This window comes from Microtus oregoni, unplaced genomic scaffold (assembly GCF_018167655.1).
Source record: "Microtus oregoni isolate MIOR12 unplaced genomic scaffold, Mior012 000044F_ref0000062, whole genome shotgun sequence".
NCBI lineage: Eukaryota > Metazoa > Chordata > Mammalia > Rodentia > Cricetidae > Microtus > Microtus oregoni.
The window spans coordinates 19,564,591-19,585,438 of NW_024543218.1; the positions used below are offsets into that span (position 1 = coordinate 19,564,591).

At 41.6% G+C, this 20,848-nt stretch overlaps 1 protein-coding gene across 1 annotated transcript in view; it reads right to left on the reverse strand.

The window, feature by feature from the left end:
• The window catches only part of LOC121434713 (reelin-like), a 447,768-nt gene that overhangs the window by 173,083 nt on the left and 253,837 nt on the right, over nt 1-20,848 (reverse strand). The window contains exons 9-11 of the mRNA XM_041633615.1: nt 18,932-19,028; nt 16,315-16,555; nt 1,477-1,622 (exon numbers count right to left, since the gene is read on the reverse strand). Of these exons, the coding sequence (XP_041489549.1) occupies nt 1,477-1,622; nt 16,315-16,555; nt 18,932-19,028 (484 nt within the window). The remainder of the gene's footprint in view (nt 1-1,476; nt 1,623-16,314; nt 16,556-18,931; nt 19,029-20,848) is intronic.

Consider the following 20,848-nt stretch of genomic DNA (forward strand, 5'->3'; position numbering starts at 1 on the left):
TCATATCACACCTAAAAGCAGGAAAATAAATGCATTCAAGCCTACTTGTCTGCTCACTTAGCTTGCTTAGCTTTTCCACTGTTCTGGATGTTGGCCTAGGGAACGGCGCTAACCACGCTAGGCTAAGATTTTCTCTATCAATCAGCATTCAAGACAATACCCCCCAGACATGCCCACAGGCCAATCTGCTGTAGATAACCAGCTCCTTCTACAGTTAACACGGAAGGAAAGTCCAGGTGAGAACCGGAAAAACCTCCTGAGCATCTTTCCTATAAATACCCTTTGCTTCTCTGACTCTGGACTTTCTTCAATGGGAGCCTTTCATGTTAAGATGGGACCTTGCTCCATAGCTTAGGCTGGCTTTGAACTCAGGATCCTTCTTCCCCAGCCTCATGATCACTTTGAACTCAACGTCTCTCTCCCTCCCTCTGACCCCTCCACGTGTGCATGTGTGTGTGTGTGTGTGCGCACATGTGTGTCTGTGTGTGAGTGAACGGAGGTACAGATGTGCCATCCACACACACAGGTCCTGTCTTGTTTGAGACAGGGCCTCTGTTGATTCCCCTCCTTACATGCCAGGTAGGCTTCCAGGGCTTCCCCCATTCTCCCCACAGAAGCCCTGGGTTGCACAAGCTCTCTCTATGTTGGTGGCATTTGTGGGGTTCTGGGGATCTGAACTTGGGTCCTCACACTTCCACGATGAACATTTTATCTACTGAGCTATATCCCCTTACATACTGGAGCTGCGGAAAGTGTCACTCCTAGTAATGGGTCTAAGGCACGACAGACCCAGAAAAAGGCAGATCAGACAAAATATCGAGAAAACACAAACCACCAGACATCCTTAGACCTTCTGGTCTCTCATCCTTGAACTTCAGTTCCAAGTACCATTTCATGTATCCCTCAAAGACAAATTATATCTTATAAATACCCGTTTATGGATCAAAACTATATTTCAATGACAATCAAGTAGTAGTATCTATAAATCTCAGTCCCCAGGAGGAGAACTGAAAGTCTCAATATAAGTATGATGGAAAGACTTCAAATTCTAATATTGAAAAATATTTTTTTCAAATGAAAGCTAATTAATATGAGATATATGTGAGGAATTTTTGTTTTGTTTCAGACAGAGTTTCCTTGTAGTTTTGGAACCTCTCCTGGAACTAGCTCTTGTAGACCAAGGGGGCATCAAACTCACAGAGATCCACCCACCTCTGCCTCCAGAGTGCTGGGATTAAAGGCGTGCACCACCGCCCGACATAAGGTATTTTTTAATCACAATTTTTTAGGCATGCATAAAAAAATACCTTTTTATTTAATAAAGGCTCTTTGGACAGTCCCCCTTTGGCTTGTCTGTGATAAAAATCATCAGTGTTATTTAAGCAAGCTTTTGCTGTCCAGCGAGATGTATTTAAAATGTGTCTGCTGGAGCAGAGGTAGGTGGTATACACAGCATGGCAGATAACAATTACTCACCCTGTGGGCTGGCTCTCAAATTCTTCTGACCACTGCTCCTGAACATCCTCTGTCGAGAGATCTACATCCCGGGTGGTGGCAAAATTGAACTCACTGCCTTCATTACCATGGAAATAAATGGAGTTCCCATCTGATTGACAGCTATGCTGTAGACAAAGAAAGAGAGCATGGGGCGGCTGCTGAATTGGTTCTGTATCGTTTTACCCCTGTATAACCAGAGTTTTGGGAAAGTCATTACATCAGCCCCTCCGTGATGCACTCGCAAATCGAAAGGGCTTGTTACCTCCCTTTGGTCTTGCTTAATTCAATTTACAATTTCATGCTAACTTATTAAGTCATCACACAAAAGGAGTCAAGAGGGCATCTGAGCTTTGCCATTTCAGACTTTAGTTATGAGACAAGAATATTTTAATTGGAATCACATCCCATCTTTACCGCAGCCCTTGTTGTGAGAATTAAGTCTGATAATGACTTGTCATGCATTTTCAATTCTGTGGTTATAGGCTAAATCACAGTGACCTTTTCAATATTCCACAGAGTTCTGGCTTGCCATTCAAGTCCTTCACGACTTGTCTGTAAATGGAGTACGGGTAGAATATCCAGCTAATCAAAACACGGGGGGGGGGGGGTGCTGAAAAGGTCAGTCATCCCTGAGATGTCACATGCTCTTAGCCATATTTTCAGGAAGTTTCTGACCAGAACTGAGAGGGGATGGCGTTTCTGGCGAGCGGCTTGGAAATCATGAATTCTGTTACTCTCTGACAGGACACTCGTAAGAGAAAAAAGAATTTCTTGTGACTTATTCTTAGAGTATGCTTCTCAGTTTGATGCGAACGGTCAAAGACAAGATGAAACTCAAAAGCTAAGCGAACTGAATGCTTCCTCCTCAAAGTTATAAGCTTTCGTTATGGAATTTTGGTAATAAATTATAAAGGGAAATGCTAACATATTTAACTTTCATTTAAGCTTTAATACTCTTCTGAAAATGAGGTAGAGATGAAGAAAAACAACTGGACAAAAATGCCCAATATGCCACTGACTCTATCGGGCAGGGACATTTCACCAGGTCTCAACACGGTGCTGGGACTGTGGGCACTCAAAACATGTCATACAGCTCGATACGGAAAAGAAGGGATGCTCTGGCTATGATCTTTTTACTTTAAAATTATTTTATTTGTGTATGCGTGTGATATGTGTGCATGTGTGTGTGTGATTTATGAGGATGTGTGTGCATGTGTTGTGTGTGATATATGTGTACATGTGTGCATACGTGTGATGCATGTGTATGTATATATGTGGGTATGTGGTGTATGTGTATGTATGCATATGTGTGTGATGTATGTGCATATGTGTGTGCATGTTATGTATGTGTATGTGGGTGTATGTTATGTGTGCATGCGATGTATGTGTCTGTGTGCATGTGTTGTGTGTGATATATGTGCATGAGTATATGTGTGTGCATGTAATCTATGTGTATGAGTATATGTGTGTGCGTGTGATGTATGCGTATGTATGTATATTCACATAAATCACTAGAGATGAGATTTTTGATAGAATAATTGCTGTCACATTTGAGGAATTTGGTTCATTTCTCAACACAAACAACAACAACAAAAATAACCTTACTTTAGTTGAGAAATATTAAGTATCAGATATAGGGCCCAACGGCAGGCAGCATGTTAGTGTATGGCACTGTGTAAGAGCCGGTCAGGATCATCTCCGGGAGCACCCAGACAAGGAGACTTTACAGACAAGCAGGTCTTAGGTAGAGATCTATGTTGGTGACAAATGTACACAAGACCAAGCTGTATCACCATTTCACGCTACCAGCATCCTTCTGGATGGTATTCTAAACATGTACCCTTGGACCCACAGACAGTAGCTCTCACCCCATCAGAGAAGCTGCTCTTGGCAGCAGAGAGCATCCCAGGAAACCACAGCTGATCAAGATGCAGAGAACCAGCAATCCTGCGATGCCCAGCCCCAGCTGGTCCATCGACAATGCTGCTCCTGCACCTGAGGCGTAGGGAGCATCTTAGATGAACGGTTGGAAAGACTGTCAGAGCCTGAACAGAATGGCATTGTGAGAATGTGTCTCCTACAAGACACAGGGGAGCTACACCCGTGAGGTCTCAACAACACGGCTGTGCAACCAAGAACTGAACAAGGACGGAACCCAAAGTCAAGTTGTTAGAAAGGGAAAAATCACACAGGAGCCCAAGCCTAGACAACGAACTCCCAGCAACTGAGTAATGCTGAAAGAGGGGGAAATTCGTCTTTCCTAGGGAAGAGGCCTCCATGTGTTTATCCAACATCAAGTAGTCGGCCCTAAAATCATTTACATATAAACAATATAACAATATTATAAGGACTGAGTCTATTGTATTTATGTATTTAGGTGTGTGTGTGTGTGTGTATAAAACAATTAGAGAAAAAAGACCATGAATTTTGGGTAAGTTAGAGGGTATTATATGGGAAAGGTTGGAAGGAGAAAAAGGGAAAATATTGCAATTATATTTTAATTTTAAAAAAATTAAAAAAAATCAAAAACCAAAACCAACCAATCAAAAGAACACAAGATATTATTTATGTTGTCTTAGTATGAGAATCCTAATTAGACTGGAGTTTGGCTGCCAAGGTCACAGACAGCTGCCCCAGGAGCCCCAACACTATGGTTTTGTCGGTGGTCTTCTAGAATTTAACAGGGTATAGCTGGTGAAACCATCAGGGCTGTAATAGATTTGCTACTGAGTTGGAATAGTAAACAGTCTCCAGAAGTTCAAGAGAGCAGCGGCACGTGATCCGTAGGGACTCATTTCACAGCCTAAGACATGCACGTCTTCCGGGCCCGCCACCACGTTAGCCAATACTTTGATGTGGCGAGCACCGGCTGCTTGGGACTTCTCACACGCAATGAATACAGATTACTCGTGGATGGCAAGCTGAACTCATTGATGCAATCCTTAGAACAGACATATCAACCAAAAGGTAGGATTTAGTTTATTTCACAGTAAACAGAAACTGTCAAGGGGAGATAAATTTTAAAGATTTCTCCACCCTGCCCACCTGAAAGAGAACCGAGGGTTAACAAGAACAGCCAAGGTTATTTCCCTAAAACCACCCACTGAGTCCTGGGTGTGGTCACGGTCAGAACCCTGATCAGTTGCAGCCTGTGGGTATCTGCAGCTACTACTACACAGACCCAGACACCAGCAGGAATGGCACTTCCCAAGGAAACGGCACACGAAAGAGCCGCTCAAGGGAAAAGAAAATAATTTACATTACAGTTTGAATGAGGCATTTGTACAATGAAAGAATAGCTCACCTAATAGCCTTTGTCATTTCTGGCTAGATATACACTTAATTACTTAAATGTTGATTTCATAAACCTTTATTAATATTTTAAAACTATGTAATTTGTTTCTGCCCTTTTAAACATTATTAATATACTTGATGCAATTTGAAGCTTACATGAGAAACAGATTTTATATAAAACATAAAATCCTTATAAAATTTGGTAGCTTATTGCTAACTACTTTCACGGAATAAACCGGAGTTACAGAAACAGGAAAGCTTACTCCAAAGGCTTTCTCAGGAGCAGAACGTATCATTTACGACTGTGTAACTATTGAAAGGTAGTGTGTAGTCACACTTTATTGCCGGGAACACACTCTTGCCACTCTGTGAAATACAAGTAATATTCACCACGGCAAGTGTGAAAAATAACAAGAACAAATTAATATTCATGTACATGTTTATTAACAAATATTCATATTAGTGGGCCATAAAAACCAATCTGTCTTCAAGAAGTTTCTGTGAGAGGCAGAAGGTTGTCATTGTTTGTACAGTTTTAAAATCTCTTTAGAGCTCTTCTAACCAATTCACAGTGGGCAGCCAGCACTTAACACCAGAGCTCCGTTCACACAGACATGGGAGAGATCCGTGTGCCGGCATCTAGGCTTAGCCTTGGAAACGTTCCGTCAGGTTTAAATAGCAAACTCGATTCCTGGAGTCTCCTCTCAAGCGAGCCCAGTGTCCTCATGGTTTAGGAGATGAATTACTGAGCACCTGAGACAACAGATCTATTGCGTCCCTTTCTCTCTAAGATGGTGGTCATTTACAGGCCTTGGATACTAGGCTAGTGTTGCCTTCTCATCCAAGGATCTTGAAATTGATCACGGGGAGAGTTTGAGTGCCTGGGGCTCAACGTTTTGAAATCATCTGGGTTCCCTAGAAACTCTCCAGATTAACAACGGAAGTCTCGATGCCATCACGGGCAGGCGACAGTCCCTGGACTTCCAGTGGGCTTCTCAACTCTGTGCAGGAGAATTCAGGGGCCGCTTGTTTAGGGCCTGTGTGAACTTCTCCCTCCAATGAATGAAGCACTTACATGAATCAAGGAAAGCATACATATCATACCATACCGGGAAAACACACCACTGAGAACAAACAGTCCAAATGATGACAAACAGTGAACACTCAGTACCGCATCTACGCTCAGGGCTTCTGGAGGTCAGGAGGAGAAGGCCCAACAAAGTACGGTTCTTATACTTGATGGTCAAGGGCTGACACAAGTCGTTTTGCCCCCTAGGCCTCAGCGTCTCAGGGTGAAGAAGTGAGTGACTAAGATCTCCTCTCTTGGTTGTGAGAAACTCAAGAGATCAGAGCAGCTCTTTTTAAATTTCTAAGTGCCAATGATATCTATTTCCAAATAGACACTTTTAAAAGATACGTGCTATTATATTTTACAGTCTTAGTAACAGAAAGAGTATTTAAATATCTTGGTAGTAGTTGATAGAGAAACAGAAGAATATTTAAATATATTTTTGTTTCTCATTATAATAACTATTATAATTCCCCAGATCTACTTAAAACCTTTAGAAAATTATACAAAAATAGGCCCCATGATACAATGTAGTTTTTAAAAAAGTACTGCACATGTCGACACATTATTACAGCAGATAAAAACCATCAACTAGAACTTAAAAAGCTGGGGGCTGGGGAGATGGCTCATAGGTTAAGAGCACTGGCTGCTAGTCCAGAGGTCCTGAGTTCAATTCCCAGCAACCACATGGTGGCTCACAACCATCTGTAATGAGATCTGGTGCCCTCCTCTGGCGTGCAGGCACACATGGAGGAGGCAGAATGTTGTATAAATAATAAATAAATAAATCTTTTAAAAAAGGAATTTAAAAAGCCTCCATATTTTGGAAGATTATGAGATATTCTTCTAACAGATGAAAACTCAAGGAAGTGGGATGACAGACAGCATTTCTCTTAACAGATGAACTTGCACTGAATGACATCAAAATCCAGTGTGCTAACAATCCAAGAGAAACGTGTACCGGAACTGTGAAGTCTCAGGAAACCACACTCCCTTCTAACATCCAGCTCAGCTCAAACTCATTTCACTTGCGTGCATTAACAATTACAAACTAAACAACTTCAGCAAAAAAAAAAAAAGGTCAGGTAGTTGAGCTGATGTTTAATAACTAATAATAAATTAGCCCATTTATTTGGGATAATAAGGCAAAAGTTCAATGGCTAGTTCTATTTTTCTGTTTTTGGACCTTCCTATGTACCATCAATTATTACATTAATGCCTATTTCATTATTTTAGCATTGGCAACTCATATATACCTAAGTAACAATGAATCTATAACTTTGATATCCCTATATCTTCATGCATTTTCCTCTGCCAAAAAAAAAAAGTATTTTTCTGCTTTGCCACTAAAATGAATTTCCTTTATTCGACAAGCAGAACACAGTGTCACTAAGTGACAAGAAGTTGCCATGCAAAAGGCATCAACAGGAAACATCGGTGAAAATTCCTCAATGGAACAGAACGCGTCCTTGGCCACAATTCAGGTTAGCATTTTCAAAGCCTTCTCCCTCTACTCTGCTGCAAATGTTAATGACCTCACCTCCATACTGGTAAAAAGCGCTTAAGTCACCTCTGCCATTGTTTGATTAGGCTTTCAGAGGAAAGGAACACCGGAGCTACTCTTAATACCGCCTCTCTAGGGCCTAAGGACCCTGATGATCCCTTTAGGATCTACAGCCTCACAATTTACTTCTTGATGATTCTGTTTTTGCTGAAAGAGGTCCACTGGGCACTTGGGCAATGCCAGCTTGTGGAGGGCTAGCGGCAGATGGAAAGCTATCTGCCTGGTGTGCTGTTCCCGCCACATGAGCCGAGAGCCATCCATTCCCTCCATTAAGGAGCTGTCACTCAGCCCACCCAGCTGGAAGACCACTTTTGATAGCCAAGCTGGCTGGTGGCAGACAATTCAGATACAAAGTGCACTTTTAAAGGGACGCTAAAACATCATTTGTAGCAAAATTGAAAATGCATGGCTTCCACCACAGCCAATTTTTTAATGACTGTAATATTTTAAGTGATTATTTTTGCTACTTCAGATTGCTCCTTAGAGAGGAGAAGATTTTTTAATTAAAATTTAGGCAATGCAAACAGATGAGATATGAGGAGCGAAGGAAAGAGAAATAAGATGAATAAAATTAATTAAAATGGCAGTGTTGGCAGAGCCATAAATTAGCCAGTGTCTGGCTGGAAATAAAATATATTGGCATGTGAACTTCCCCGTGAAAAGAGGATGTGGTGTGCGGTGGCTGAAAGTGGACTGGCCATTAGCCTACGTACTGTGTCCTGAAACCTTTTGTATACGTGATATCTCTTATCACAGATTTTCTCCATTCTGGTTCAGTGGTCTTTAAAGTTACAGATTTCACCCCATAAAAATAAAAAAGAAAACCCCCTAATAGGAAGAGAGCCGTTTTTCTCTTGAGACAGAATAGATTTCTGTTATTTTTCGCACGCTCAGTTTCTAGGTAATTTAATGCCAGTTCCAAACCTGGAAACTTGGCGGCGAATGCAGTCCAGGTGCAGGAGGGCTGCCATGCATGCGTTTTCTTCAGTCGGCACAACAGGTCCAGCCAGGGGGAGTGGATTTTGGGGAGCCCAAAGAGTGGGCTTTTTTCTTACTGTTTTCTGGGATCCATTAAACACTCACATTTGAACCGCGCTGTAGTAGGATTTACAGAGATCCCAGTTGATGGTATGTTTTGAGACAAGTGTATAGTTACTTTGTGACAGTATCAGTTCTGAAATGGAAACAGTGACAGACTGGAGCTGCAGCAGCAAGAGGAGGAGTAACAATGCGACACCGTAGGGCAGTTGTTAGCCTTGTCTTTGGCGATCAGCTTCATCTGCAGGGTTAGGTTTTCTTACTTGCCTCCTCTTATTAAGTCCAGATACGCGAGGCATTGAATGGAGGGCTATAGCATAGCCTCACATTAAGTCCAGATACGCGAGGCATTGAATGGAGGGCTATAGCATAGCTTGGCAGGGAAAAGGCAAGTTTCACAATAAAACAGACTTGGCTCCAAAACTCAAAGCCTTTGGACATGTTGGAGCCTTTGCTTTCTCGTCTTTGAAATGGGGATGAAGGACAGACGAGAGGCCACGAGGAATGTGTCTAAAGATAGCAACATTAGGAATCCACAAATACTTCTCTCCCTTTTCTTCTGTTCCGCAACTTTAATCATTTGCTTAAGAAAATTTACTTCAAAGAATGCTACCATGCAAGCTATTTTGTTAAGAACTGTAACACACACAAAGATGATGGAAATGCTACCGTACAGAAAAAAATAAACAAACTTTACTTATTGAAGACTGTGTTGACTTAATCAGAGATTTTAAGTATCAGTTTCAATCTCAAACGAAACAAGACGAAACCAAAGGGCACACTAGGTGCTGGGGATTTATCTGTATGGCTACCTTCTGTAGAATTTACCAACATTAGCTGTTCCTAGGTTATTGCTACTCTTGTTACGCTGACCTGGCTCTTGTCCACATTTCACTGATGCTATTCCATGTTAATTGCTAAACAAATAGACCTCACTGGGGGGAGATTGTGAAAAGCACACTTCCACATTTAACCCTTCATCCCCAAAGTGCTCTTATTAGCTTAACAAATTATATTCTGGCGCATTTTATAATGCGTCCCCACCTCTTGGGGGAAGCACAGTAATAAGGGCAGCACAATCCAGAAGAAGGGTACCCCAAGTGCAATTAACCAAGCTGGAACGCAGCCAGGAAATCAGGGTTTTCATTCAGACGCCTAATAGAAGAAGACATGGGAACAGGGCTGGCCACGAGTCTGACTGGGCTCAGGTTTATCCTCATTAGAGACTCAGGACACAAGTCCCACAATCACATGCTACACAGTTTGAAGTTCAGCGATGTGCAAAGCATATTTGGGCCAAGCCAACCTGACCGCTTCCTCTTTGTCCTTCTACCTTGTAAGAAAGCGGAGCTGTGAAGTGAGCTCTTGAGCCATTTCCCGGGGTACTGAGTCAAACTGGGCGTCTGCATCAGGGGGCCTTGCCCTCCAGGGGATCTGCTCCTCAAAGGCAGGTTTAAAATGATTTCCCTCACATTAAGTAGGATCAAAACCCCGTGCCATTGTCCTTGACTTAATGTGCTGGCTTTGTGGAAGCCTAGCCAGTTTGGATGTTCACCTTCCTAGATATGGACGGAGGGGGGAGGACCTAGGACTTACCACAGGGCAGGGAACCCGGACTGCTCTGTGGACTGGAGAGGGAGGGGGGGAGGAGTGGGGGGAGGGGGAGAAGGGTGGGAGGAGGGGGAGAAGGGTGGGAGGAGGGGGAGGGAAATGGGAGGATGGGAGGAGGTGGAAACTTGTTTCTTGTTTATGTTTTTTTTTCTTCTTTTCTTAATAAAAAAAAAAACTTAAAAAAAAAATGATTTCCCTCCTCCTTGGTTTTCCCTTTCACTGCTGTCAAAGACTTTATTTTTCCTCATGGACCTCATCTTTTATTAAGGTTTAAAATTTTTCAGCCAAATTCATTTACATTTTTTTTTCTTAATTTGAAGATGATTTTTTTTTCTCCACTGATGAGCCAGCTATTGTGACAATTAACAGCATTCAAGGGGTGACACCAGACACTGAGAAAGAAGCTACAATTCCAGTTTGGGGCTGGAGATTTGCCTTCTGTCCAATGGAGCAACAAGTTTGTTAAATTCACATAAGAGCAATAAGAAAATTAACAAAATCTCTTCTTCTGATCGAATGGTTCCCTTTAATGGTCTGTTGACTTACCTAAAGGCTGTTGTCTTTATTAGGGCCCTTTGGTGGTTGTTCTACTAGTAAAACTGTCGCCACTACCTTATTATCAAAAGTTGATATGGCAAAGAAGCAAATGGAGGCCGGATGAGAGAAGAGACAGTGGCAGGTCTCTTTTTAAACTTGTAATTTAATGATTCCAAATCCTTGGTGTGAACTTGCAAATTCCAATAAATTGCTTCTTAAAAGACTTTCGTTTTTAAATGCATGTGCTCAAATCCTAGCTATTCCCAAGGGCAGTCATTCTAACAGTACTGGTGGCAGTTAGCATCGATTCACTTCTCAACATCACCTGGCATAAACACATACAAGGGACGATCAAGAACTCTAGGCAATCGGGTAATAAATAGAAAAAGATCAGCAGGAGGGCAATCAGGTTTCTTTAAAATGAGAGGCTCAGGGAACAGCACCTATGTCACGGTGACCTGTTTTTAATCTGCCGGTCAGTTCCAGCATTGACAGAAACCAGTGATTTATGCCCTTGCAAACTCAGGGGAACCCAGATCGCCGAGCAGAGAAAATCACATATAATGGGCAGTGATTGAAGCATATGACTTCCTTCTGCTCACCTTTCTCTCTCTCTCTCTCTCTCTCTCTCTCTCTCTCTCTCTCTCACACACACACACACACACACACATGCCTGTGTACATGAGTGCACACACACACAGACACACACGCACGACTTATACTTTCAAGATTAAAGTTGTGTCTGTCATCCAAGTTGTGAGTAAACAAACAAAAAGAAACAACTGCCTGACCAATACATATCCATGGCATATAGATTCATTCAGAAATTCTACTTCTAGGGGTTTTATGAAAGAATGGGCAGGTGGTGGCACATGCCTCTAATTCCAGCATTCGGGAGGCAGAGGCTGGCGGATCTCTATGAGTTTGAGGCCAGCCTGGTCTACAAAGCTGGTTCCAGGACAGCCAGGGCTGTTATACAGAGAGACCCTGTCTTGAAAGAAAAAACAAAAAACCAAAACAAAAGAAGGGGAAGAAGAGAAAAAAATTCTGACCCAAGCATAGCTCTTCCTAGCTTACTTATCCCCGATTCTTCTGGGAGTGACTCCTTGACACTGCCAACCCTCTTTGGGCAAAGTAACTATGGCAGCCTCGCGCTGACCTGCAGACTTACAGCAACTACTTTCCTTCGAGCCTAAAATCGAGAATCTTTTCACACTGCTAGAGGCATATTTGAAAAGGTGGGGATAGATGGCCCTGACAAATCTGTGGAGATGTTTCAGGAGCGGGTGGTAGAAACCCTGAGCTGGCAGTGTTTCCGTCTCCTGGTTCTGCTCAGCACTGCCGCAAAGCTGAAGACAGGTCTTCCTGTAGCGACGAGCCTTCATGCCAGGTACCAACACAACTGCGGTTACAATGATCATTTATCAAAGCTACCGTTGTGCACCTATGATTATTTGCATCCATTATTGTCAAGGATCTGCACGGTTTTCGTGACACCACAAGAACCAATTCTGAGTGTGAGACCCTTACCCAACAGGAGATGCTGGAATCTGATAGTCTTAAAGGGAAGAACCCAAATACTTGGTTCATATCCTTTACTCCTCAGTTAAACCAAAGTCACTCACAGCTGGTGTGTAGGGGTCACCCTGAGACTATGCATTCTCCCTCACCAGGGTGAAGGTGGTGCCTCTGACTCATTCACGTCGTGAATGCCCACAGCAGCCAGACAGAGGCCCATCCTAACCTCCGCACTGATGAACTGATAACCACAACCCACCTTAGAACAGTAGAAACTGACACTAATTCTTTATGCTTCTAGAAAGACATACAGAAGTTAAAATCTTGTTCTGTGAAAGAAGGCAGCATCCGCACTGCCAGCAGAGGAAACAGGTGATTTAATAGCAAGTGGCTTTCAGGCTCTTCCCATGCTCAGTACACGATCTGCTCCCGCATAGCGGTTGCTAGGGAGGCGGTGCTCTGTGGAGCAGAGGCACCAGTGGATTTACAGGCATTTAAAGCCTCATGCACTTGGTAGTGAACAAAGGCTGCTTCGGGATTTGTGGGAAATGAAAAATAACCATGGTAATTAGAAGCACAATAGAACGTGGTTACACCTTTCCTTTTGTGTGGGGACATCTCCTGGGAGAAGCCTGGAAGATGAGGCGGGCAGGGCTGTGGGCACAAGAGGATGGAGGAGGAACGTGTGTGGCTACCATGGAACCTGTTACCATCTACTTCAGTTTACCAGATCAAAAAACTACAGCAAGGAGCTGAGGGTACGACTCAATAGTGGAGTGCTGCCTCATATACAGGAGGTCCTAGGGTCAAACCTCGCACCACACGACACACAGAAAACCACAAATAACATGAGATGGGGTTCTCCAGGAAAAGCTGTGCTCTTACAGATATGATTCACATTAATTACCAAAGACCCGGAATGTCAGTGTTCTACCTGCCCGAGGAGATTTAAGCTGGTGTTTATAGCTACACTTCCCTGGGTCATGTGGCTCCTTAAGCTGGTTACTGTCTTCTGTTACTTTGCTCTACTTGGGATAAACAATATTTCAGATGAAATAATATGTATTTCCAGAGAAACTGAAACATTTGGAGAAGATGAGAGAAATACTTCTATGAGTGGCAATGACTCATTTTTTTTTTCTCTTTCCTTTTGACCCACTACCCTTAACGTCTTGGAGATCAGCAGCTGGACAATTTAGTCATTAATCTGTCTGTAACTACAACTGTTTTACATTTAACATTAGCATTTAAGAGACTTTTGTAGTCATACACACACAAGCACACACATGTATGCACACACATGAGCACACACACATAAACATGCATGTACACACACACACACACACACACACACATACACTTTTCTCCCCCTCTCTTAATCATGGGCAACTTTTCTCTTTGACTCAGCTAAAATGTAACTACCTTGGAAACATTTAATAAACATAAAAAACGCAAAGTAGTTGGAGCAAACACATGTAATCCTTACAATTAAAGTTCAAAATAAAGTAATATTTACACTCCTCTCATAATCCACAAGGACTGAAATGTTTTCTAAGTAGTTATTGTATTCTGCATTCATCTCTGAGGTCACTAAGGAAAGGGTTCATATTTGACAAATAAATTTCATGTAGTTAAAAAAAAACCCTTTATTTTAGAATTCTGGAGTATCTGGTCAAAGAAAAAGTTTCATTGTGAGATATTTCAAATAAAAATTTAAAAAGTAGCCATTCAAATAAGTTAAAATGACAAATTCTTAGATTTGGCTGTGGCATTTACTTCAAATTTTTAAAAGAGTCATCAGAGAAGAACTTCTATCTGGCAGAGGACATAAAGACAGTGAAATAAATCATTACCATGGTGACATTTTTTTCTTAGTAGACCAAGGTCCCTTGGCAATTCCCAGTCATGTGATCAGTAAGCTTATGAGTGGGACAAAAGACCAAAAAGAAAAAAAAATTTCTACCGAAAGTTTTAATTTAATTAAATTTTGTACTGAAGCAAAAGCCGACTCCATGCATTTCTATCATGAGCGGAACCAAAGTACATGCATTAAGAAACCAAGCTACTAATTAGATTATTATAGTAGCTTGTAACACGAGGAAGACCTGTTTAGTAGAGGGTGTGGGAGTCAGATGAAAACAGTGCTGGAAAAGGGTTCAGTACCTGCTTGCTAGTATAGATAAAGACAGCAGGAAGCCCTCTTCAACACAGTGGCAAGAAGACACAGAGTATCGTGACAATGGTTCTCTATGCAGCAGGACTGTGAGGACACTCAGTAAAGCAGTCTAGTGGGATGCTTTTCTGGAATGAGCAGAGGGATTGCCTGCTTCCATGACCAGACACAGGTGCCACCTCAGCACCTGGAGCAGAGGGAATCTTTATATTCTCCTAGTTTCCCTTCTTGGGATCTCACCTATCTAGCACAGGATTGCTTTGCATCAGTAAGTCATAGACAAAAAACAGAAACAGCTGTAACCTGAAATTTCAATTTATTTCCACAAATTAGAGACATGCAGAGGTTTAGTTGATGACCGACTAACATTTTCCGTACTGTTTATCACAGTCTCTCATCAGGCAAGCTTCATGACTGCCATCACCATTTGCCAGTGACGACTGCCAAAACAGCATCTTCCCAGCTTCTGGCCCATCCATGCCTCTGACCTCCTGCCAGCTACCTGCTGCACATCAAGAGTTGTATGTCCAAACTAAAGCCTCCTTTCACGTTCCCGTGAGCCTGTTCCTCCCTGTACTTCTGGTTTCAGCAAATGACACTTTGTCCGTCTCAGCACCTGAACCCTGCCTTCACGTCCACCATCTCTCTGTCTTCTTTATCAGTTCCCAATTCCTCCATTCCCTTGTTACCAAATCTGTAATATGTCCACACTTCTCCATCCTGTCTCCCCTAGTCCTGCCTCACAAGATCTCCCACTGAACAACTTATAAGCAGTCTCTTTGGTCTTTCCATGCAACCCTTCATTCGGTGTTCTCTCTTAGAAGAGTGATTTCAAGTGCAAAATGGGATTGGCCCGGATTTAAAGGAGACCAGTGCATATGATATTCAGATAGAGTTCCACAGCCAGCAGATCTTCAAGGTCTTCTCGTTTGTCATACACTGGGATTACTTACCACAAGACTCAAAAACTACTGGAGAACTATTCTGAACTCCATTTAAGGGCTTTTGCTTCTAGACCTTCCTAGTGCTGCGAACTGTATTGAAGAATACAGTTCCTCACAGGGTGGTGCCCCCAACCATAAAATTATTTTGTTGCTACTTTATAACTGTGATTTAGCTACTGTTATGAATCGTAATGTAAATATCCAATAGGTGACCCCTCCAAAGGGGTTGTGACCTACAGATTGAGAACCACTGATCTGGACTATCTGCTTCAGTGTGGGGCTCCAGCAAGAGAACATCACGGCCTAGAAAACTGAACTAGGAACAACTCTTTCTAAGACTTTTGGAAGCCGTCAGAGTCTATGATCAGAATTCTAGAAGACTTAGTAAGTGTCTACGCATCCTTAGCCTCTTTGACTTCACATACGAAGAGCCAGAGAGGTCTCTTTTATGTAGATATTAATCTTCCATTCACAACAGCTTCATCCTGATGACTGAATGACCTCACAAGGGCTCTGCTTTCTAGCCCAATCTGATAGTATTGCAACACACGAATGTATGGAAGACACAAACACTCCGTTCAAACCTCTGTGTATGTGACCCTCAGTTTCTAGAATCCTGGTCCTCCCCCTACCTGGCTACCTTCCAGCCATCCTGCAGTATCTGCTTGCTTTCTCTACTTTCTGGATAACCTTCCCAAAGTCCCACGCCTGGATTTGATGCCATCTCAGAACTCTAAGCTTCCCCAGAAAATGACAACGAGGCTGTCCTGTATTTACAGTGACATATCTGCTTCCATGAAATGGATAGCCACGAAAAGGGAAGAAATGTATCATCTGCTTTTCATGATGATGTTCTCAGGGTTCAGCCCAATCTGAGTCCTCAAACAATTATAAAATGAACGAAAAAAGAAATTTCTTTTACAAAGTGACATCATACCCTTAAGTGGTAATATATGAGACAGAAGAATGTTAATCAATACCCAGAGTTGTGTTGGGGAAAGTTATCTTGAAATGACTGGGTCAGTGAGCCTTGGGTCTCTAAAGGAAGAAGGGATGAAAGCGTTCAAACCTTGACTGTTGCTCCAGGAAAGAAGAGCCAGTTGCCTGTGTCCACTGGGTCTAGGTTGTCTTCCAGAATGACTTGTCGGTGGGCGGCATTGATGACCAGGATGTTGTCCAAGGTCCAGCAGGCTTCGTACACCTCATCTACACGCAGGCTTTCCTGCTTCCACTGGAACTGCACGTTCTCCCCCTTGGCTTCTTCCGGAAGGTAGAGGATGTGGATGATTGTGCTGACGTTGGAAGGGGCTCTGGGAAGCGTGGCAAGGAGAGGAAGTCAAGCACACAGCTAAGATCATAGTCTCACTATGAATATGCAGTGTTCATCATGCATTCAAAACAGGCTGCTTGTTACAGCTTTCCTACTAAGTGAAAACAGCGTACATATTTAAGGCCTTTAAGTGTTTTATGTTTGACACGAAGAGGGTAGGAAGTGTGTTCAAATAAGCCAGGAAAAGAACAGTGGAAGGAAAAGTGGCACAGGCTGTTAGGATTATGCAAAAAGAATCAAATTGTATCTAGAGGATTTCTGGCACATGCTAGATCATTTATTTAAAAACCACTCACTTGATAAGAAAAAAGTAAAAAATAGAAATTAATATTGATTGTTTGAAATTATGCATTGATTAGAGGTCACTGAAAATGACATGATTAAATATATACATATATATTCTTATATATACATATATATGACAAAGTAGTCTTTATATAATATTTATTTTCAGTCATCAGATGCATTTTTTTTACATCTGATGATTGTATTCACTTATAATTATTCTCAATTGTATCCAGGTCAATCTTTGGAAAAGATAAAATTTAATAGGCTTTTTATATCACATCTATTACGATTTATCTCTTTCTGCTATATAATACAAGTTTTATTAATCTTTTCATTCTACCAAAAAGAAATATCTGCTGCTCTAAAAACGGTCATTTTAGCTGAGATTAAAAACGGTTTTAAAAGGCAAACTAGTGGTAGGCTGGGCTCCCTATAAATCAGCCGGAAGGGCTGGAGAGAAAGCCGTATTTTTCACCCACCAGTGAAGCATATATATATCTTCAGGCTTGTCAGTGGGGTTATAGATGGTGCACCTCACCTTTAGGGGTAATCAATTCCCTTTTCTTTTACAGTATTTCATGTTTTTTTTTTTTTAGCTTCAAAAGGAATTTCAAATGCTGAAGAGAATATACTTTAGTTTTAGGTGGTGGTCAGAAAAACAGTTCACGCTGATCACCAAGGGTAAGGGAGATTTGCATGCATGAGTACGGTGGTTTGCTACCCAGACTAAAGCTGAAAGTGCCATTTCGTGAGAAATATTTAATGTAGTCAGCTGAATGTGATCTTTATATGTGCGATCAAATGTGTAGTTCCATCATTTATCACGATATAGCTCTTTTCCATCTACAAACACACACAATAATTTACTTAGGCTATGATATAACATAGTAGAAAAAAAATCTGCAGGGATATAGGTAAAATTTCTATATATGTGCTGGTTTGCTTACACACATTTAGATGCCTAAGTATCCAATATCAATGTATTTTCGAAATTCTACAACTGAGAAGAGATAATATTATCATAAAGTTGGCCCAGCATGATGGAGCTCAGCATGCAGTAACCACCCATAAATTATATCTTATCCAGTCAAAGGGGAGATAATTTATGAAAATATTAGAGTTACCTTTCTTAGTTTCGTTAGACTAGAGCTTAGATATGTGGGTTTTATTTTTTGATATACTTCTAGAAGCCTTGTACAAATTGGTTAGTATTAAAAATTATCCCCCTAATATTTCTTCTGCTTCCCTAAATAGATCATTGTTCTTTTAATATAAATGAAACAGCTGATGGAAAACAAATATCAAAACTGATGGAAAATACTCTACTTAATTTTTTTTTCCAGTTTAAGAACTAACCTAGTCACTATAATCTTTAATACAAGTGTGGAGCTGTGGCCATCAACGCAGCAGCAATGCGCCATTGCTTTCCTTTGTATATTTATTCCTTTAATTAATCATCTGCTTTGAAGTTTATTTCAGGGTTTAAACTCTGCATCATTGGTAAACATGATTCGGGGCTTTGTAACTTCATCAGATTTCTCCAGCATTATGGCGTCCCTTCTATCTGGATATCCTACTTCATTTCCTTATGGGAGAACTCTTGAAATAAGGAAAACACAGGCTATAAAGAGAGGCTTGAGGGACTTTCAAGCTAAGTGCCGGAACTACAGATGAGACACAAGAGGCCTCGCAGCTATGGACCCTATCACCGTGGACAGGAATGGACGTGGGCAGTCAGTCGCTGGTCATACTCTCAGGTCTGTATCTCAGGCCAAGGTCAGAGCACCTCCTACCTGCCACAGCTGGTGAGGTTATGTGGCAAAGGATGCTCCCTCAGAAGTTATGATCTTAAATGTGCTGCAAGAAGGCATATTAACAGTAGGAAGTTATAAATGAGAAAGATATATCTCGCAACATCTCCCTCAACTAAGACAGACTGTAATAGATACACTCACAACTGGAGAAATGAATACCCAAAGTGTTCTAACCGTGAAAAGAAAGGTCAGGGATGGAGTGAAGCAAACAGAGGAACAGAGTCTCGGATGCAAATACTTTAGCGATAACACACCTAATTTTCTCGAGCTGTATCCAGTCGGCAGTGTTATTCTTGGCATATGACACGGTGATGCTGGGGTCAGAATAGCTAAATCGGCAGGATCCTGACCCTGTAAGCAAGAATAAGAATGAATCTGAAGATCAAAACACAATGCAATTGCAGATGATTCTTCTCTATAAATATTTTCAATGCTTTAAAAATATTTGTGTTTATTCCACTATTCCCACTATGTTGAAATTTCTTGTGTTCTGTTATCATAAATGTGATTTAATAAACCATCTTTGGAACAAGAAGGAAGGTGCAAAAGACAAATTTCAGATTTACCTGGAGAATACGAACTATTTAAGTTACAATAAAACACACAGTTCTGTGACAAGAAATATGTCAATTTTCTGAATGATTAATAATGCCATCATTGCTGTTGAAAGTAGATATCAATTGATAGTGATTGCTTTAAATGCTGTATGAGTCGCTGAAGTGGGGAACAAAGTCACCATTCTCTTAGTGTATGGGTTATCTCAATAGTGCAGCAGCATAGAAGAAAGCAAAATACTGTAAGAACACTGGTTCCAAAGGGTTACTATTGGAGATGGGGCAGGTGTTCCTTGATTACGGCCTAGCCCTTAATATCTGAGGCAGAGGCAGAACAGTCCATGGTGAATATTTGGTGCTTACTTCTCATTATTATTTTCAGTATTGGAGTATGAGTACCTAAGGAAGTTCTAGAACCGATGATGAATTTGATTCTCCATTTCTAATAAGTTCACATAATAAAGAATGGTCTGAGTGTAATTTCAAAGATCTCAGAAAACCCCAAAACAGCAATGAAGCATTTGCTTCAAGTTGACTGTAACTAATAACAGCAAAATTTCTATATTTCAATAAAAACAAATGAACCAAAAGGAAAAGAAACACTACAATTTGTGTTTAACTTCCATCCATCTGCTAGAAGGCACCGCGTCTCAGCAAACAGCATCTGCCGGTGGTTTTATATTGGCAGCAGTCAGATTTGCCAAGCTTTCGTAGGACTATATTTCATTTCATCGGTGTCTAGTACAAAACCAGTTAGTCCAGGATTGCCAACGCTGGCAATGAGCTAACAGGCCAAACGGGTGTTTTCTTAGATTTATTCTTACAGCCGAAATGTATGGGAAAAAGGACGAAAGAAGGGAGCATCTAACGAAGGCCACTGGCTACACCGATCTACTAGGAAACCCACCTAATGCCACTGTAGCTGTTGCTAAATTCTACCTGTCATGAGCAGCTGATTAAAATAAACACGAAATTGCGTGGCGGGAAATGGAAGCTGCCAGGATTCATGGGACAAACTTCAGCACGAAGAAGAATGAGGTCTGGCAGAGAACGGTATTTCGGGGAAAGTCCAGACTAGCCTGAAGGTTTAAATGCTATTTGCTTGCTCCTTTTATGTTTTGTGTGTGCCCTGGTGCTTAAAAGTCAATGAGCAGGGTGAATTCTTGAGAAGGGTAGAATAATAACCCAAAAGTTATACACGGAATGCGAAGTCTTGCAAGCTGTTTATAAAGCAAGCATAGAAAGAATGTTGACACAGGCCAGACAGATACCCAAGGCAGCCCGATACAATCACTCTATCAGGTCCCTCACGCTGCTATTTCAATGTTTTGAGGTTAAACTTACGGCATGCCTATGAAACAGAGACACTTGACTCTTTTTTTTTCTTTTAAATTTATTTATTTATTAAGGATTTCTGCCTCGTCCCCACAACCGCTTCCCATTTCCCTCCCCCTCCCCCGATCAAGTCCCCCCCCCCCCATCTGCTCGAAGAGCAATCAGGGTTCCCTGACCTGTGGGAAGCCCAAGGACTGCCCACCTCTATCCAGGTCTCGTAAGGTGAGCATTCAAACTGCCTAGGCTCCCACAAAGCCAGTACGTGCAGTAGGATCAAAAACC